Raw genomic sequence first — 16,025 nt, 5'->3', positions numbered from 1 at the left:
ATTAGGTGGATATGGTGTTGTGCACCTGTGGTCCCAGTTACTAGAGGCTGAGGCAGGAGAATCGCTTGAGCCCAGAAGGTGGAGGTTGCAGTGAGCCGAGATTGTACAACTGCACTCCAGCCTGGGTGATAGAGTGAAATCTCATCTCAAAAAAAAAAAAAAAAAGAATTACTCTAAATAAAATGTGAATACCCTGATTATGCACCTTCAGTGAGATCTATTCTAAGAACAAAAAGAACTGCAAAGGAATTCTGAACTTTACTTAGTAGGGTTGTTATTGATAAGTGTTGGGACATAGCAACATAGCAAGTCTTTTTAAAAAAAATTCCAACACCACGTATCACAAAATACACAAATCTTAAAGGTATAGGTGGATGACTTTTGACAAATGCACACACCCATGTGACCATTACCCAGATTGAGATAAAGGACATTTCCATCATCCAACAAAGTTCCCTTGTGCTCTACACCATGCCCCCAAAAAGCAATCATTCTTTTGATCTGTTTCACCACAGAATCACCAAGTACAGTTTTGTTACATAGATATATTAGGTAGTGGTGAACTCTGGGATTTTAGGGTATCCATCACCCAAAAAGGTATATTGTACCCATTAAGTGAATTTCTCATCCTTCACTCTACTTCCACCTTTCTGAGTCTCCACTGTCTATTATTCTATTCTCTCTAGGTGTACACATTAGCTCCCACTTATTAGTAAGAACATGTGGTATTTGACTGTTTCTGAGTTATTTCACTTAAGATAACGGCCTCTTTGGCTGGGCACATGGCTCACACCTATAATCCCAGCACTTTGGGAGACCAAGACAGGAGGACTGCCTCAGCTCAGGAGTTCAAGACCAGCCTGGGCAACATGGTGAAACCCCATCTCTACTAAAAATACAAAATTAGCTGGTTGTGGTGATGTGTGCCTGTAATACCAGCTACTTGGGAGGCCAAGGCAGGAGAATTGCTTGATCCCCGGAAGCGGAGGTTGCAATGAGCCAAGATGGCGCCACTGTACTCCAGCTTGGACGACAAGCAAGACTCCTTCTCAAAAAAATAATAAAAAATACAAATACAACTAGGTGTGGTGGCTCATGCCTATAATCCCAGCACTTTGGGAAGCCAAGGTGAGTGGATTACTGGAAGTCAGGAGTTCAAGACCAGCCTGGCCAATGTGGTAAAACCCTGACTACTAAAACTACAAAATTAGCTGGGGGTGGCATGCACCTGTAATCCCAGCTATTTGGGAGGCTGAGGCAGAATTGCTTGAACCTGGGAGGCGGAGGTTGCAGTGAGCTGAGATTGCACCACTGCACTTCAGCCAGGGCAAAAAGAGGGAAACTCTGTCCTAAACAAAAACAACCCCCCCCCCTCCAAAAAACATGAAAATTAGCCAGGTGTGGTGGCTCACACCTGTAATACCAGCTACTTGGGAGGCTGAGGCAGAAGAATTGCTTGAACCTGGGAGGTAGATGTTGCAGTGAGCTGAGAATGTGCCACTGCACTCCAGCCTGGGCAAACTTCATCCTAAAACAACAACAACAACAAAATAACTACAAAACAAAAACAAAAAAACCATGAAAATTAGCCGGGTGTGGTAGCTTACACCTGTAATCGCAGCTACTGGGGAGACTGAGGCAGGAGAATTGCTTCAACCTGGGAGGCAGAGGTTGCAGTGAGCTGAGATCATGCCATTGCCGTCCAGCCTGGGTGACAGAGCAAGACTCTGTCTTTAAAAAAAAAAAAAAAAAAAAAAAAGAGAATGGCCTTCACCTTCAACCATGTTGCTGCGAAAGACATGATCGAATTCTTATGACTCAGCACCTTTTTGAGATCCAAGTAGTTCATTCTTTTCTATTGGTAAGAATTCCATTATATGCATATATCAGAGTTTATTAGTTCTGCTATTGATAGACATCGGAGTTGTTTTAGTTTTTGGTTATTATGAATAAAACTTGTTTTTTGTTTTTTTTTTTTTTTTTTTTGAGACGGAGTTTCGCTCGTTACCCAGGCTGGAGTGCAATGGCTCGATCTCGGCTCACCGACCTCCGCCTCCTGGGTTCAGGCAATTCTCCTGCCTCAGCCTCCTGAGTAGCTGGGATTACAGGCACGCGCCACCATGCCCAGCTAATTTTTTGTATTTTTTAGTAGAGACGGGGTTTCACCATGTTGACCAGGATGGTCTCGATCTCTCGACCTCGTGATCCACCCGCCTCGGCCTCCCAAAGTGCTGGGATTACAGGCTTGAGCCACCGCACCCGGCCATGAATAAAACTTCTATGAACATTTTTGTGTCTCAGGCAGCTTGGGCTGCCATAACAAAATACTGTATGGTATGGCTGAGTGGCTTAAAAATCAGAAATTTTCTTCTGATAGTTTTGGAGGCTGGAAATTCCAAGGTCAAGATCTGGCTAGGTTTGGTTTCTGGTGAGGGCTCTCTTCTTAGCTTGTGGATGACCACTTTCTTGCTCTGTGCTCCCAGGGCCTTTCCTAGGTGCATGCATACAGAGCTCTCGGGTCTCCCTTTTCTTATAAAGGCACTGATCCCGTCATGAGGATCCCACCCTCATTACCTCATCTACTTTTTTTTTTTTTTTGAGATAGAGTTTTGCTCTTGTTGCCCAGGCTGGAGTGCAATGGCACAATCTTGGCTAACTGCAACCTCCGCCTCCCAGGTTCAAGCGATTCTCCTGCCTCAGCCTCTCAAGTAGCTAGGGTTACAGGCATGCATCACCATGCCTGGCTAATTTTTTATTTTATTTAGTAGAGACAGAGTTTCGCCATGTTGGCCAGGCTGGTCTCCAACACCTGACCTCAGGTGATCCGCCCGCCTCAGCCTCCCAAAGTGCTGGGATTATTACAGGTGTGAGCTACTGCGCCTGGCCATCTAAACTTAATTTTATCTCCTAAATGTTCTGCTTCCAAATATTATCACATTGGGGGTTAGGGCTTCAACATATGAATTTTAGGGGGATATAATTCAGTCCATAGCATTTGTCTTTTGGTGGACCTGGGTGCTAGGTGTGGTCATTACCATTGGAGTGTCACTGCTCTCAGGTCAGTGCAAGGGACTATACGTCCCTACATACATACAAAAACATATTTACATCTATTGCTATAAAACATGAGTTCACACTGATATCTCCAATTCCAGATACTACTTGGTTTATTCTAGTTTTCTCCCTTTCCATATTTATAGGAGCCAGGTTTCTTCTCTACAGAAACCCGACTGCCATTAAATGAAAGGCAGTTTTATTGGGAGATAATTCTGTGTCTCTTGTCTTTCTGGGTGCTTGTGGCCTGACGTTGAACAGATTTTTGTTCCAGACTATTTCAAGGATTTCTGTATGGCAAATGGCCTTAGAAGACAGAGATAGTATCTCCCTAAGATTGCGATTCCTTAGCCATGATGCAAACCTACTGTGTGTAACACTCACCTGGGCCTGCCAGTGTTGCCCTGTGGGTCTTGGAGGGCAAGGACCACCAAGGCAAACACACTGCCTGCTGTGCCCTGAGCACTAGTCTCTGCCCAAGTCATCTGTGTCTTCTGCCAGCATTCATGTAGCTGGCTCCCTAACACAAGAAGTTGCTGAAAATTCTGCTCCGTTTCTTAACCTCTCAGCTGCCTCTTCCAGAATCAGCAGGTACCCTTATGAGAAGAGAGGCTCTAAGTCCCAGGCTCACTTCTCTGAGTTTCTTTGTCCTGAATTTTGGTTCTATATTGGCAGCTGATGCGTTCAGATAGATGCTGTTTTGCACGGCTTTTCTAGTTGTTTTCTGTTCAGTGGGTCCAAATTTCCTGGTCTACCATTAGTGAAAGTGGCAGATAGTGAAGGCGGTTTTCAACTAAAAGGTTTCAAGGCCACCAAAAAGAGAAAAATATACATGTACTGAAAAAGAAAAGTCAAGACCTGTCATAAGAAGTGTTGCAGGTTTCTTGGGTCACACACATACCAAAATGACCCATATATTCCTGAAAACACACAGATTGCCTAGCGCTCCAGAGCCCTGCTACAGATGCCCTATTTGATCTTGAGGCTTAGTTCCAATGCCAGCTACACCTTTTATAAAAGCCTTCCCACCCTATCTCCCTCACCTCCTCACCTCGCCGAAGGAAACCTTTCCTCTGTTCTCCCACAGGACTTGATACCCCTGTTAGAGCACTTCGCCATCTCTGCCATGTCTTATTTGGCTCACTACCCAAATTCATAATTAGCAACTTGAGGACCTAATCATTTCTTAACTGTCTCTGCATTTTTCAGCATGACTTGAATAGAAAATTTATGAAAATAAATGTTTGTATAATCTGATAAAGGAGATGAAGGAAAAGGCAGAGGAGAAAACCAAGGGTGTGGGATCAGAAACTCCAACAGAAGAGAGCGTTTCTAGACAATGAAGCAATTCTGAATACTGCTGAGAGGTCAGAATGATGAAGCCTGAAAAGTTCCCCCTAAATGTGGCAGCATAAAGGGTTCAGAACACTGACTTTTATTGAGGAAGACAGGCCAGATGTTGCTTAGAGTCACTGCATTCTTCAGGCAAGTCAGTTAGGCAAGCTTGTTGAAGGATGAACAGTTCTCAGTAAAAGGAGGAGTCATCATTCTTGTGAACCACCATGAACATTCCAGAGAAGAGGTAGATAGAAAGCTAGATTCTGGAGGATGTTCAGTGGTAAGCTAGGCCCTCAGGCAGGTGGTGACGCCCAGCAGAAATGGTATTATGAGCCCAGGCCTCCCTGGTCCCAGGAGAATGTTTTAGACTAGACACCTAGGAGAAAAGTCTGGGCGATGCCACTGGTCTTCATAGACTGCATCAGGCTGGTCCTAGGCCTCCTGTTCCGGCTACATAGTGGACACCTCCCTCTGGGCTATAGCACACAGGGCCACAGCGCAACTGGGGCTCTTCCTCCTCGTACCAGCGCTGTTCACTGAAGTCAGGGAAGAAAGCTGCAATCTCTCTGCTGGCTGAAACCACAGAGTCTGTAAGGCGAGATAAGACAGAGAAGGGGTTATCACATGCAAGAGGCAGTCATAATCAGGTTCAGAAATCTGAGCCTCTACTCTGCCTGCCCCTTCAGTCCTGGGGCATGTAAAGAAAGTCAACAGGCCACATCTGCCAACATGGCTACAAAGACCAGAAACACAAATGGAAGAAAGCTCATTGGAGAGACCTGGCTGTCAACTCTACCACACAGTCTGCTCACTAACCCCAAAATACCCTGCCTATTTGTGGTTGTGGACAGGGGAGGCTGACTCACCGGAGCCATGGGTGGTATTGCGGGTGTCAGTGAGGCCAAAACTCCCACGAATGGAATCTGGGGCCACATAGCGTGCTCGGAACACTCTGGTGGGTCCCATGAGCGTCCTCCAGAGCTGGATGGCATCCTTGTGGGCGAGGATGTAGGCTCGGATTGGCCCACTGTGAACAAAACGAGCACATGTAAGGAATCTGGCCATCTAGACTAGAAGGGTGTGCTGTGAGTAGGGCCTGAATAAAGACACACTCCATGTTCTGAGAGTTTTCCTGCCTTTCCAGCCAAGTACCAATGCTGCTTCAAGTAGGTGATACAAGGCCCTTGCTGGTGTACGTAAAGCCTGCAGAGATCAGTAGGGTGGCTACACAGCATTCGATGGGACTCTTCTATAGCCACTGGTCCAGTAACCACCACAGGACAGGGGCCTAACAGGTCAGTGTCAGCTTGGTGATAGCCCCAAACCCATTTCTTCAGACTTGACATTGATTACAACTTTTGTTTTATTTTTTGAGACGGAGTCTCACTCTGTCACCCAGGCTGGAATACAGTGGTGCAATCTTGGCCCACTGCCACCTCTACTTCTCAAGTGTAAGTGATTTTCCTGCCTCAGCCTCTTGAGTAGCTGGGATTACAGGCACCTGCAACCATGCCCAACTAATTCTTTTGTATTTTTGGGGTTTCTGAGGCAGTTCACTCTTGTTGTGCAGGCTGGAGTGCACTGGCATAATCCTGGCTCACTATAACCTCTACCTCCTGGGTTCAAGCAATTCTCCTGCCTAGGCCTCCACCCACCACCATGCCCGGCTAATTTTTTGCATTTTTAGTAGAGATGGGGTTTCCCCATGTTGGCTAGGCTAGTTTTGAACTTCTGACCTCAAATGATCCACCTGCCTCGACCTCCCAAAGTGCTGGGATTACAAGAGTGAACCAACGTACCTGGCCTGACTACAGCTTTAAAGAATGACAGTAAATGAACAAATCCATTTAGGGGCAGGGGAGAGTCACCTCAGTGGATAAAGATGCTGGAACCAAATTAGAAGTACCTGGCCATGAACTCCACAAGCCGCTGATAGAAAAAACGCCCTGCAAAAAGAGAGGAGCTTCATCAGGATACCGTCATCCTGGTGCCCAAGGCAACTTTCTGTCCTTCTACCTCCTTACCTAGAATAATAAAAATAAAAATGGTTTTAGAGAACAGAACAAGGACCCTGGAGTCTGACGAACTTTGGGTCTGAATCCAGGCTCCGACACTTACAACCTGCGTAGTTTTGGGTCAATCGTTAACCTTCTACATGTAACTTTGCTTCCTAATCTGTATACAGGGGACATAATGACACCTACTTTTTAGAGTTGTTGGGAAAACTGAATGAAAAAATCAGCACTAGGACAATGTCTGACGGTAAACCTCCATTCACTATGTGTTAACTGGTGATATTATTATCAGGACATAACATTAAGTTTCTGGTTGGGACTACAAGGTGGAGCCCTCCTTGGGGGAAAAAAAGACGGATAATCATGAAAAATGTGTGTTTTAAACCAAGATTTCAGAAAACTGGCTGCAACTAATACATGGTTGGTAGGTCAGAGAGCCTGCCACTCTGTTCCAGGTAAAATCACTCTTACGGGGCTCTTGGGACTGACGCACCTTCCATTCTGAGGACTGTTGATCCTACCTTCATGCTCTCGGTAAAACCTCTGGCAATCTTCCTTTCTCCACAGTAGTTCTCTCATTCGTATAATCAGGAACTTGTTGCTGAGAATCTGCTGATGAACAGCCTGAATAAACCACCCCCGCAAAATAAAAATTAATTAGGATACCAAAACTGACCAAAAGAAACCACGAGAACCCCCTGTTGCTCAGGACTTGAGGGTTTGTCATATTGGGGGGTGAGAAGATGAGGTGGAGTGAGGTCAAGACCTCTAGTCACAGAGCAAGAGTGTGCGCGTCGGGTGAAAGAGGACAGGGTGTGCTGTCTCTGCTCTTCCATACGTGTAGCTCCTTGAGCTCAAGACCACAGGACCCACCATTCAGACAACCGTAAAGATCTTGTTAGTGGTCCTGCCTTGAATTTCTCTCACTCCTCCCAAACTATCACACTTGATAAATGAGAAACTCTGTAATTTCCATGTCACATTCTTGTCAGGTGTTGGGTAGTTCCCTTTGAGGCCCAGGTGAGTCTTGTGACTTCCAGGCCCCCATTCCTGACTGCCTGGATCTTCCTCTGCACCATTGTGGGCTTACTTAGCAGTGCTGCTCAGTTAGTGAGCACCTTATCAAACTATGGTAAGCAGAATGTGAAAATGATCCCAAGCCCCACCAGGATTTCCCACCCTAATCCCTGGGACTATGAATATGATGCAATATGATTATGTTACATCACATAACAATAGGGATTTTGTAGGTAAAATTAAGGTTCCTAATCAGTTGATTCTGCTATCATCAAAAGGGAGATTATCCAGGTGGGTCTAATTAATCACATGAGCCCTGTGAGATTAGAACTGTGAAGGCTTCTCAAGGCCAAGCATTTTCTCCGGCTAAAGGCTGAAGAAGTCAGAGTGATTCAAAGCATGAGAAGGATTTGATGCACTGTAGCTATGCTGAAGATGGAGTGGGCCATGTGATGAGGAATGTGAGTGGTCTCTAGACACTGGGAGTAATTCCTGCCTGAAGGCCAACAGGGAAATGGCAGCCTCAGTCCTACATGAACTCTACCAACAACCTGAATGAACCTGGAAGTGGATTCTTTCCCCAGACTCTCCCGATAAGGGCCTGGTCAGCCAATACCTTGACTTTGGCATCCTGAGACCTTAAGGAAACTCAGCCAAGCCTACTGGACCTCTAAACTATAGAACTGTGAAATAATAAATGAGTGTTGTTTTAAGCTCTTAAGTCTGGAGTAATGTGTTATGTAGCAATAGAAATGAACACATGTACATTGTCTTGAGATTTGGTTCTATTATTGCACTGGGTCCTTTCTTATATTTTAGATCTGCCTCAAGTCTCCAATAGATTTTTAGCGTCCTTAGGTCAGAGTTCATGGCATCTAGTTTTGCCTCCACAGTACCCAGCACAAGTCTGTGTTGTCAGTCACCATAAGTGGCCCAGTGGCACCTGAAGCAGTGGCAATGCCAAGGGCATGAGGTAGAGGCTTAGGATTCAGTCTTACCTCCAGAATCAGTGGATGGGCGACTGCATCAGGCTTGATCAGGGCTAGAGTGAGCTGGAGAGCCTGAGGGCTTCGCAAGATTGAGGCCATCTCACTCCTGCCATTAAAGAGGTGTATTAGGAACCCATCAGGACTGCACTCCCAGCCTTTCTACACTGGAGCCATGCAGCCTTGCAAGCCAAGTGCTCCCACTCCTGACACTCATAAAGAATGTGACAGTTTCATTTTAAGGCCATACAGATTATTTTATTTAATTCCCCATTTGGGGCAATGGGATCAAGGGAAGGGAGTGGTAGAGGGAGCATTCAAGTTGCCCCATGGAGTATATAATCTGGTGCAGCTGTAAGCCTATAAGAGAGTGACCCATTCAAGAGAAACTCAAGTTTAAATACTGTCTCTGCAAATATCCCTTCCTAACTTTCTTTTGTATTTTATAGAGGATTTACAATTTATACTCCTAAACAGCCTATTCACAGGGCATAATGATGAATTCATCTCTTAAAATCCTCCATCCCATAGTGCTCTCCTATCAAATCTAGGATAGGAAGACTGATGGACAGGAACTGAGGTGCTGCCAGGATACCAAAAAGTCTGCTGGATATATACCATCTCTTATCTAATATTATGGAGAGATCAGGATCTCCTGTGCCCAAAGCAACCTGTTAATACACTAGCTGTCCTCAGTGGCAAGACTTGTCAACACGCAGCTCCAATGACAGGAACAAGTCGTAACCATTTTGCATTTGAAACAGTGCTGGGCACAAAGGTGCTTGATCAATTTTATTTACTAAATAAACCTATATAGTCTTATTTCTATTCATCTTTGTATTCCCAGTGTCTAGCATGCTATAAGCGCTCAACTTTGTAGAAATGACATAATGTACATAAAAGCATTTTATAAACTGGACTAAGGGAATTTTGAGGTCTTTTCCAACTGTGGAATCTGAGTTATATGTGATGGGAGTAAAGCCTTTGTCTCATGTCTTATCTCAACATTATCTCTCATTTGGCCATGTGTGGTAGCTCACACCTGTAATATCAGTACTTGAGGTCAGGATTTTGAGCTGGGCAATGAAACAAGACCCTGACTCTTCTCTCTGTCTCTGTCTGTCTCTGTCTGTCTGTCTGTCTCTCTCTCTCTCTCTGTGTGTGTGTGTATATATATATATATATATATATATATATATAATCTCTCATTTGTCAACAAATACAGAGAAGGCTTCCATTTTCCATTAACAAAAGCAGGGACAGAGTCTAGACAACATTCTTATTTATCTTATCCTAAAGCCTGTCAGTCCTGTTAAAGGTGGTATTAGAATCTGGCCCAAGCAAAGAAACTATGCCATAGTCTCTTCTATTCATGTTCTTTTTATAGCTTTCAACCTGATTTTCCACTCAAACCATAAAGCCAAGCCCAATCTAACCAGTACGAGATCACCCAGTGCACTCTCCCTAAGGCCACAGGTGGTAACGTCATTTTCAGCAGTTGTCTACAGAGACATTCATGACACCTCCCCTCCCTCACTCTTCATATCCACACTATCACCAACTTCTGGCAATTTTCCCCACCTAATATATCTCCAAACTATTCTCTCCCCCTCAACTGCTACCACCCTAACTCCGAGACATCATCATTCCCTCCCCCACCCCACCCACCGGACATCTTAACAGCCTCCTCACTGGTCTCCCAGTTTCTGACGTGCTAACCTCTACAATCTCCACACAGCAGCCAAAGTGAACTAAATATGCAAATCTAATCATAAGGTTTCCTCCTTAATCCTTTAAAGGGCACCCTGCTCTTAGAATAAAAACCAAAATCTTACTTGGTATATATCCAAAGGATTATAAATCATTCTACTATAAGGACACATGCACACGAATGTTCATTGCAGCACTGTTTACAATAGCAAAGACCTGGAACCAACCCAAATGCCCATCGATGATAGACTGGATAGGGAAAATGTGGTACATATACACCATGGAATATTACGCAGCCATCAAAAACGATGAGTTCGTGTCCTTCGTAGGGACATGGATGAACCTGGAAACCATCATTCTCAGCAAACTGACACAACAGCAGAAAAATCAAACACCGCATGTTCTCACTTATAGGCGGGTGTTGAACAATGAGAACACATGGACACAGGGAGGGGAGCACTACACACTGGGGTCTGTTGGGGGAAAATGGGAGAGGGACGGGGGGGTCGGGAGGTGGGAAGAGATAGCATGGGGAGAAATGACAGATACAGGTGAGGGGAACGAAGGCAGCAAACCACACTGCCATGAGTGTACCTATGCAACAATCTCACATGTTCTTCACATGTACCCCAAAACCTAAAATGCAAAAACAAACAAACAAACAAAAAACAAAATCCTTATCATGGCCTCCCAGGCTCTGCATGATCTTGTGGTCCCCACGTACCTCTCTAGCCTCATCTGGAACCCCAGACTCCTTAAGTTTCGCTAGCTCCAACCTCATGGGCCTTTCAGTTTCGAAACTTTCTGGCTTGACAGCCTTTGTGTGAGTAGTTTTCGCAGTCCTGGACGTGCTTTCTCTGGTTATCTCCTGCTCACCTTCGAGATCTTAGCTCACTTCCCGTTATACTTTCTCACAGTTCCGTGCAAGTTCTCAGTTCCGTCTTCCCCATCAGAAGGTGTAAGAAGTACCTAGCCCAGAGCTGGCTCTTAACAGTATCTGAATGAACCAACGAATGCACCTGATCCAGTTACTCCAAGGCTAGGCTGCTAGGGGTTCTCGTGGCAAGAACATGCGGCCTGTAGGGAGGACATGATTCCTTTCCTAATGCTTCTAAGTTGTGGCTGTCCTGTCAGTTTACAAGAAACTGACAAGTCGAGAAACCTGCTCGACTTAAAGGTGACTCCATCAGAGAATTAAAAATGTTAAAGCTGTCAGTACATTTGCCCCTCAGCCCTTGAGCGGACCACCACTCGGCTTCCTGGAGGTCGGCTGCCCGGCCCTGGTTCACCCACGTGCGGCCGAGACCTGCGCCCCAACCCCTGTGGCCACGCCCTCCAGCCCCCAAGGCTCAAGGCCTCAGCTCTCGACCCGGCCCCCTATTTCTCTAGGCCTACGACCGCGCAGCCCTCACCCCTCGTACCCGGGGCCTAAGTCCACCCCAGATTCTGGGTCTTTCGGAGCCCCAGTGCAACGGGAGTTCGGCTCCGGGTTTACCTGGTCCTCCCGCGACAGGCTCGGCCACCAGGCGCCACGCTGGATAGCCTGCGGCCCTCGCGGGGTCCTTCAGGCGCTCGCCGGGCAGCCCTCCTCGGGGTCCTCGCTTGGTTGAGGCGCGGGGTGAGGCGCGTCGTGAAGAGCCGTGGGCAGGTCTCCTCCGGCTGTGCTCTGGCTGCGGACGGCACGAGAAGAGGAAGCCGTCTTGGGCGGTGGAACTCGCTTGTGGGAACCGCCCCGCGGAAGCCGGCGTGGCGCCCACTGCGGGAGGGAGTGCCATGCGGCGCTCCGCCGAGTGGCGAAAGCTAGAGGACCGGACGGGCAGTTCAGGGTGGCAGCCCGGCGGGTGCGATGTCAGCCAGCAGGAACACAGACGGAAACCTTGCCCATCTCGTTATTTTCTTTGCCTAGGGTAGTGCCTGGAACATGGTTGGTGCCCAGTATTTGTCAAAAGTACACGGAGGGCAAAGAACTTCAGCGCTCGATCGCTAGTGCTTTGGCAGCCCTTCAAAGTCTTTTGAGCTCGGAGCGATACATTGGCACGAAGGATCGCAGCTGATGTGGGGGTTGATGAAGCAGGATCCTTGGCTGGAGCCCAGGTGTGCATAAGGCATGAGGGAAGCAAGTTATAACGGCCTTGGACGTGTCATTAGGAATGTGGGCAGTAAGGTGTGGATTGGGTTACTCTCGAGTCTATTGAAGTAGTCCAGGGTGAGGAGATGAGAACTGGGTGTATTCTTGGTGGGTACTGTGATGTATGCGGAGGATGGGGACAGGGAGAATGGATGGGGGTCCATTATGGCAGGATGAATAAAGGCGGTTTAAAAAGTGTTTTTGTTTCTTGGGTTTTTTTTTTTTTTTTTTTTTTTTGAGGGAATCACTGAGAATGAGAAGAGTGAATATAAACGATAACCATCATCAGTTTAAATACTTACTTGAACATTTAACTGACTTCAGTATCTGCTACACAGGTAATGCCCTCTTGGAAGGTTTGTCCCTAACTCCTCATGGCTTCTCTCTCTGCAGCAGTAAGAAGCTACTTCCCAATAGTTTCCTGATACCCAGTCACCTTTGGGACCTTCTGAGGAAAGTTTTTCCAGTCTCTTCAGAGACTCCTCCATTTCTTCTCTTTTTGTTTTGACACCTGACCACCACCCCCTACTCTAACCTTAACTCCTCTGATAATCAGTTCCAATCCTAACCCAGGCCCTTTAATCCTAGACCTGGTCTCTAGATCCTGAGCCCTTGATACTTAACCTTCTAACCTCCTAGTCCTAACCTCGAATCCCTAAACCCCAACCTATGAATTCTAACCTCTGAATCTCGAACCTTAGGCCCCCAACTGTGACTCCAAAGACAGGCCAGTCCTTTTCCCCACCCTGAGTCACAGACAGAGGGAGCTGTAGCAACGGAAACTGCAGTAGGCCAAAGGACCCGGTGAGTAAGCCAGCAAACTACTCCACATAGAAGATAAGGTGGATAACAGCAAGCCTCAACAAATCTTCCTCGAAGATGAGCAACAAAAGTCTCAGTCATTTTGACTATACCTCTGTATCTCTACAAAGGGTCTTCAGTCAGCAAGTCATCCCAGCCCCTGAAAGGAAGAGAACAGTCCTTGTAAGTTGTAAAGCTCTCAGACAGAGGACATGGATGGCTCAGTAAAGCCCCTGTTCTAGGATACAGACAGCAAAAGAAACCAGCAATACAGTAATTACCATGGCCCAGCAGGTGAGAGCCGCAGTCAGCATCACCACCCCGAGTCTTCCCAGCATGATCATCAGGACTCCAGACGTCCCAGCAAACGAGTAGCAACCCAGCTGAACGGAAGACAAGCACCCTTTGGGAGGCCAAATTCCAGACAACTGATAGAGATGGCATTCCAGAATCTGCAGCATTCCAGCATGCAACAGACTGCAATAAATGGCACAGATCTCTCCCCAACAGACATCTTAGGAGAAGCCAGGGGAGAAAGTCATGCTCCTATAAAATGGAATCCCAGAATCCCTTCACTGTCCCACCCTCAAACCCCTCCCCATTGCCAGGGTGCTACGGCATAAGAGACAAAGGGGAATTCACAGTAGTAATAAAAAACATTTACTAAACACTTAGTACTGACCAGGTGCCTCATTCAATGCTACCCTTAATGTGAGTTCTGTATGTATACTATTCTTACATATACTTTTTTTTTTTTTTTTGAGACAGAGTTTTGTTCTTGTAGCCCAGGCTGGAGTGCAGTGGTGTGATGTCGGCTCACTGTAACCTCCACCTCCTGGCTCAAGTGATTCTCCTGTCTCAAGACTCACGAGTAGCTGGGATTAGAGGCATGTGCCATCATGCTGATTTTTTGTATTATTAGTAGAGATGGGGTTTCACCGTGTTGGCCAGGCTGGTCCTATCTCCTGACCTCAGGTGATCTACCTGCCTCAGCCTCCCAAATGGCTGGGATTACAGGCATGAGCCACCACGCCCGGCCACTTAGATATAAGCTTTTAAAAATCGATACTGCTAAAGCCTTGCTTAGATGGAAATTTGCAGCCTAAAATACATATTTTAGAAAAGAAGAAAGACTGGAAATTCAGTAAGCCTCTATCTCAACAAGTTAGAAAAAGAGGAACAGAGCTTCAGAAACCTGTGGCACATCATCAAACATATAATGTTATTATTTATTATTAACTATTGCTTTACACAGTTGTCTTTTAAATCATATAGGATAATAAAAGATTTACAAATAAAACCATATATTTATCCTGTCTTTATAGTTACCTGTGTAGTTACCTTTACCAGTTTTCTTCATTTCCCCATGTGGATTTAAGTGTCCTTTCATTTCAGCCTGAAGTATTCCCTTTAGTGTTTCCTATAGGGTGGATCTGCTGGAGATAAGTTCTTTTTTTTTTTTTGAGACGGAGTTTCGCTCTTGTTACCCAGGCTGGAGTGCAATGGCGCGATCTCGGCTCACCGCAACCTCTGCCTCCTGGGTTCAGGCAATTCTCCTGCCTCAGCCTCCTGAGTAGCTGGGATTACAGGCACACACCACCATGCCCAGCTAATTTTTTGTATTTTTAGTAGAGACGGGGTTTCACCATGTTGACCAGGATGGTCTTGATCTCTCGACCTTGTGATCCACCCGCCTCGGCCTCCCAAAGTGCTGGGATTACAGGCTTGAGCCACCGCGACCAGCCCATGGAGATAAGTTCTTTTGGTTTTTATTTTTTTTTTTTATTTTTTAATTTTTTTAGAAAAGTTACCTATCACCAGGCATGTGGGTGACAGAAGGAAAGTAAACTCTATGACGGGAGTGAGGGTTGGAGAGGATGACATTTCACTATAACTTTATTTTCTTTTTCTTTTTTTTTTTTAAAAAAAAAAAAAAAAAAGGAAATACGCCAAAAAAAAAGTTGATGATTTGAAACTACGGACCACAAGTTTCTTTGTGTGTGTGTGTGTTAAGCATTATTATTATTTTTTTTTTTGAGAAAGAAAAAAATAATAAAAAGAATAAAGAAGAGGAAGAAAGAGAAAGAGGAAGAGGGAGAGAGGATGGGGGTATTGCTTTATTGCCCGGGCTAGAATGCAGTCTAAATATGGGTATGCCTATAATTGTCCTTAATAATGGAGACATAAAATAAAATGAGGGAAGAGAATAACAAACAAGGAGCCAACCAACATTTCGTTTAAACTTCTAAGTTGATATGATGTGGTACTGATAAGAGTGTATATTTTGTATATTTAAAGTGGAGAGTTCTATAAATGTTAATTACGTTTACTTGTTCCAGATCTGAGTTCAAGTCCTGGATATCGTTGTTAATTTTCTGTCTCATTGATCTGTCTAATATTAATGTTGAAGTCTCCGACTATTATTGTGTGGGAGTCTAAGTCTCTTTATTAGTCTTATATGTCTGGGTATTCCTGTATTGGGTGCGTACATATTTAGGATCTTTAGCTCTTCTTGTTGTTGCATTGATCCTTTTATCATTATATAATGTCCTTCTTTGCTTCTTTTGATCTTTGTTGCTTTAAAGACTATTTTATCAGAGGCAAAAATTGTGACTTCTGCTTTTTATTTATTTATTTTAACTCTCTGGTTGGTAAATCTTTCTCCATCCCTTGTTTTGAGTCTTTGTGTATCCTTGAATGTGAGAAGGGTCTGGATGCAGCATACTGATGGGTTTTAGTTTTTTATCTAAATTGTCTGTCTTTGGATTGGGGGATTTAGTCAATTTAAATTTAGAATTAACAATGATATATGTGAGTTTAATACTGCCATTTAATATTAGCTGGCTATTTTGCCCATTAGTTGATGTAAATTCTTCATTATATTGATGCTCTTTTTGGTATTTTTTAGAAAGGCTGATATTGTTTATTCCTTTCTATGTGTAGTGGTTCTTTCAGAAGCTCTTGTAAAGCAGGCCT

General features: G+C 45.1%; 1 protein-coding gene and 1 long non-coding RNA gene across 7 annotated transcripts; one reads left to right on the top strand and one right to left on the bottom strand.

The window, feature by feature from the left end:
• Nucleotides 1-4,473: 4,473 nt before the first annotated feature.
• Nucleotides 4,474-11,739, bottom strand: NME6 (NME/NM23 nucleoside diphosphate kinase 6). 6 transcript variants are annotated; one of them, XM_039477629.2, is made up of 7 exons: nucleotides 11,616-11,633; nucleotides 10,845-11,197; nucleotides 8,423-8,519; nucleotides 6,929-7,031; nucleotides 6,299-6,338; nucleotides 5,259-5,419; nucleotides 4,474-4,980 (listed from the first exon to the last, which is right to left on the bottom strand). In XM_039477629.2, the coding sequence occupies exons 2-7, from the start codon at nucleotides 10,856-10,858 to the stop codon at nucleotides 4,814-4,816; spliced, it is 582 nt and encodes a 193-aa protein (XP_039333563.1). In that variant the 5' UTR covers nucleotides 10,859-11,197; nucleotides 11,616-11,633; the 3' UTR covers nucleotides 4,474-4,813. The 6 variants fall into 6 exon arrangements, with proteins under 6 accessions (XP_039333563.1, XP_074260025.1, XP_010335348.1 ...); XM_074403924.1 differs by having other exon boundaries at nucleotides 11,542-11,625; XM_010337046.3 differs by lacking the exon at nucleotides 10,845-11,197 and having other exon boundaries at nucleotides 11,616-11,739.
• A 137-nt stretch (nucleotides 11,740-11,876) lies between these two features.
• Nucleotides 11,877-14,950, top strand: LOC141585328 (uncharacterized). The gene is made up of 3 exons (XR_012518722.1): nucleotides 11,877-13,052; nucleotides 13,181-13,232; nucleotides 13,344-14,950. It is a non-coding gene; the product is annotated as an uncharacterized LOC141585328 (long non-coding RNA).
• Nucleotides 14,951-16,025: the final 1,075 nt, after the last annotated feature.

This window comes from Saimiri boliviensis, chromosome 8 (genome assembly GCF_048565385.1).
Source record: "Saimiri boliviensis isolate mSaiBol1 chromosome 8, mSaiBol1.pri, whole genome shotgun sequence".
NCBI classification, from domain to species: domain Eukaryota; kingdom Metazoa; phylum Chordata; class Mammalia; order Primates; family Cebidae; genus Saimiri; species Saimiri boliviensis.
The sequence above is the reverse complement of the archived record's forward strand: the minus strand, read 5'-3'. Positions and strand labels throughout refer to the sequence as shown.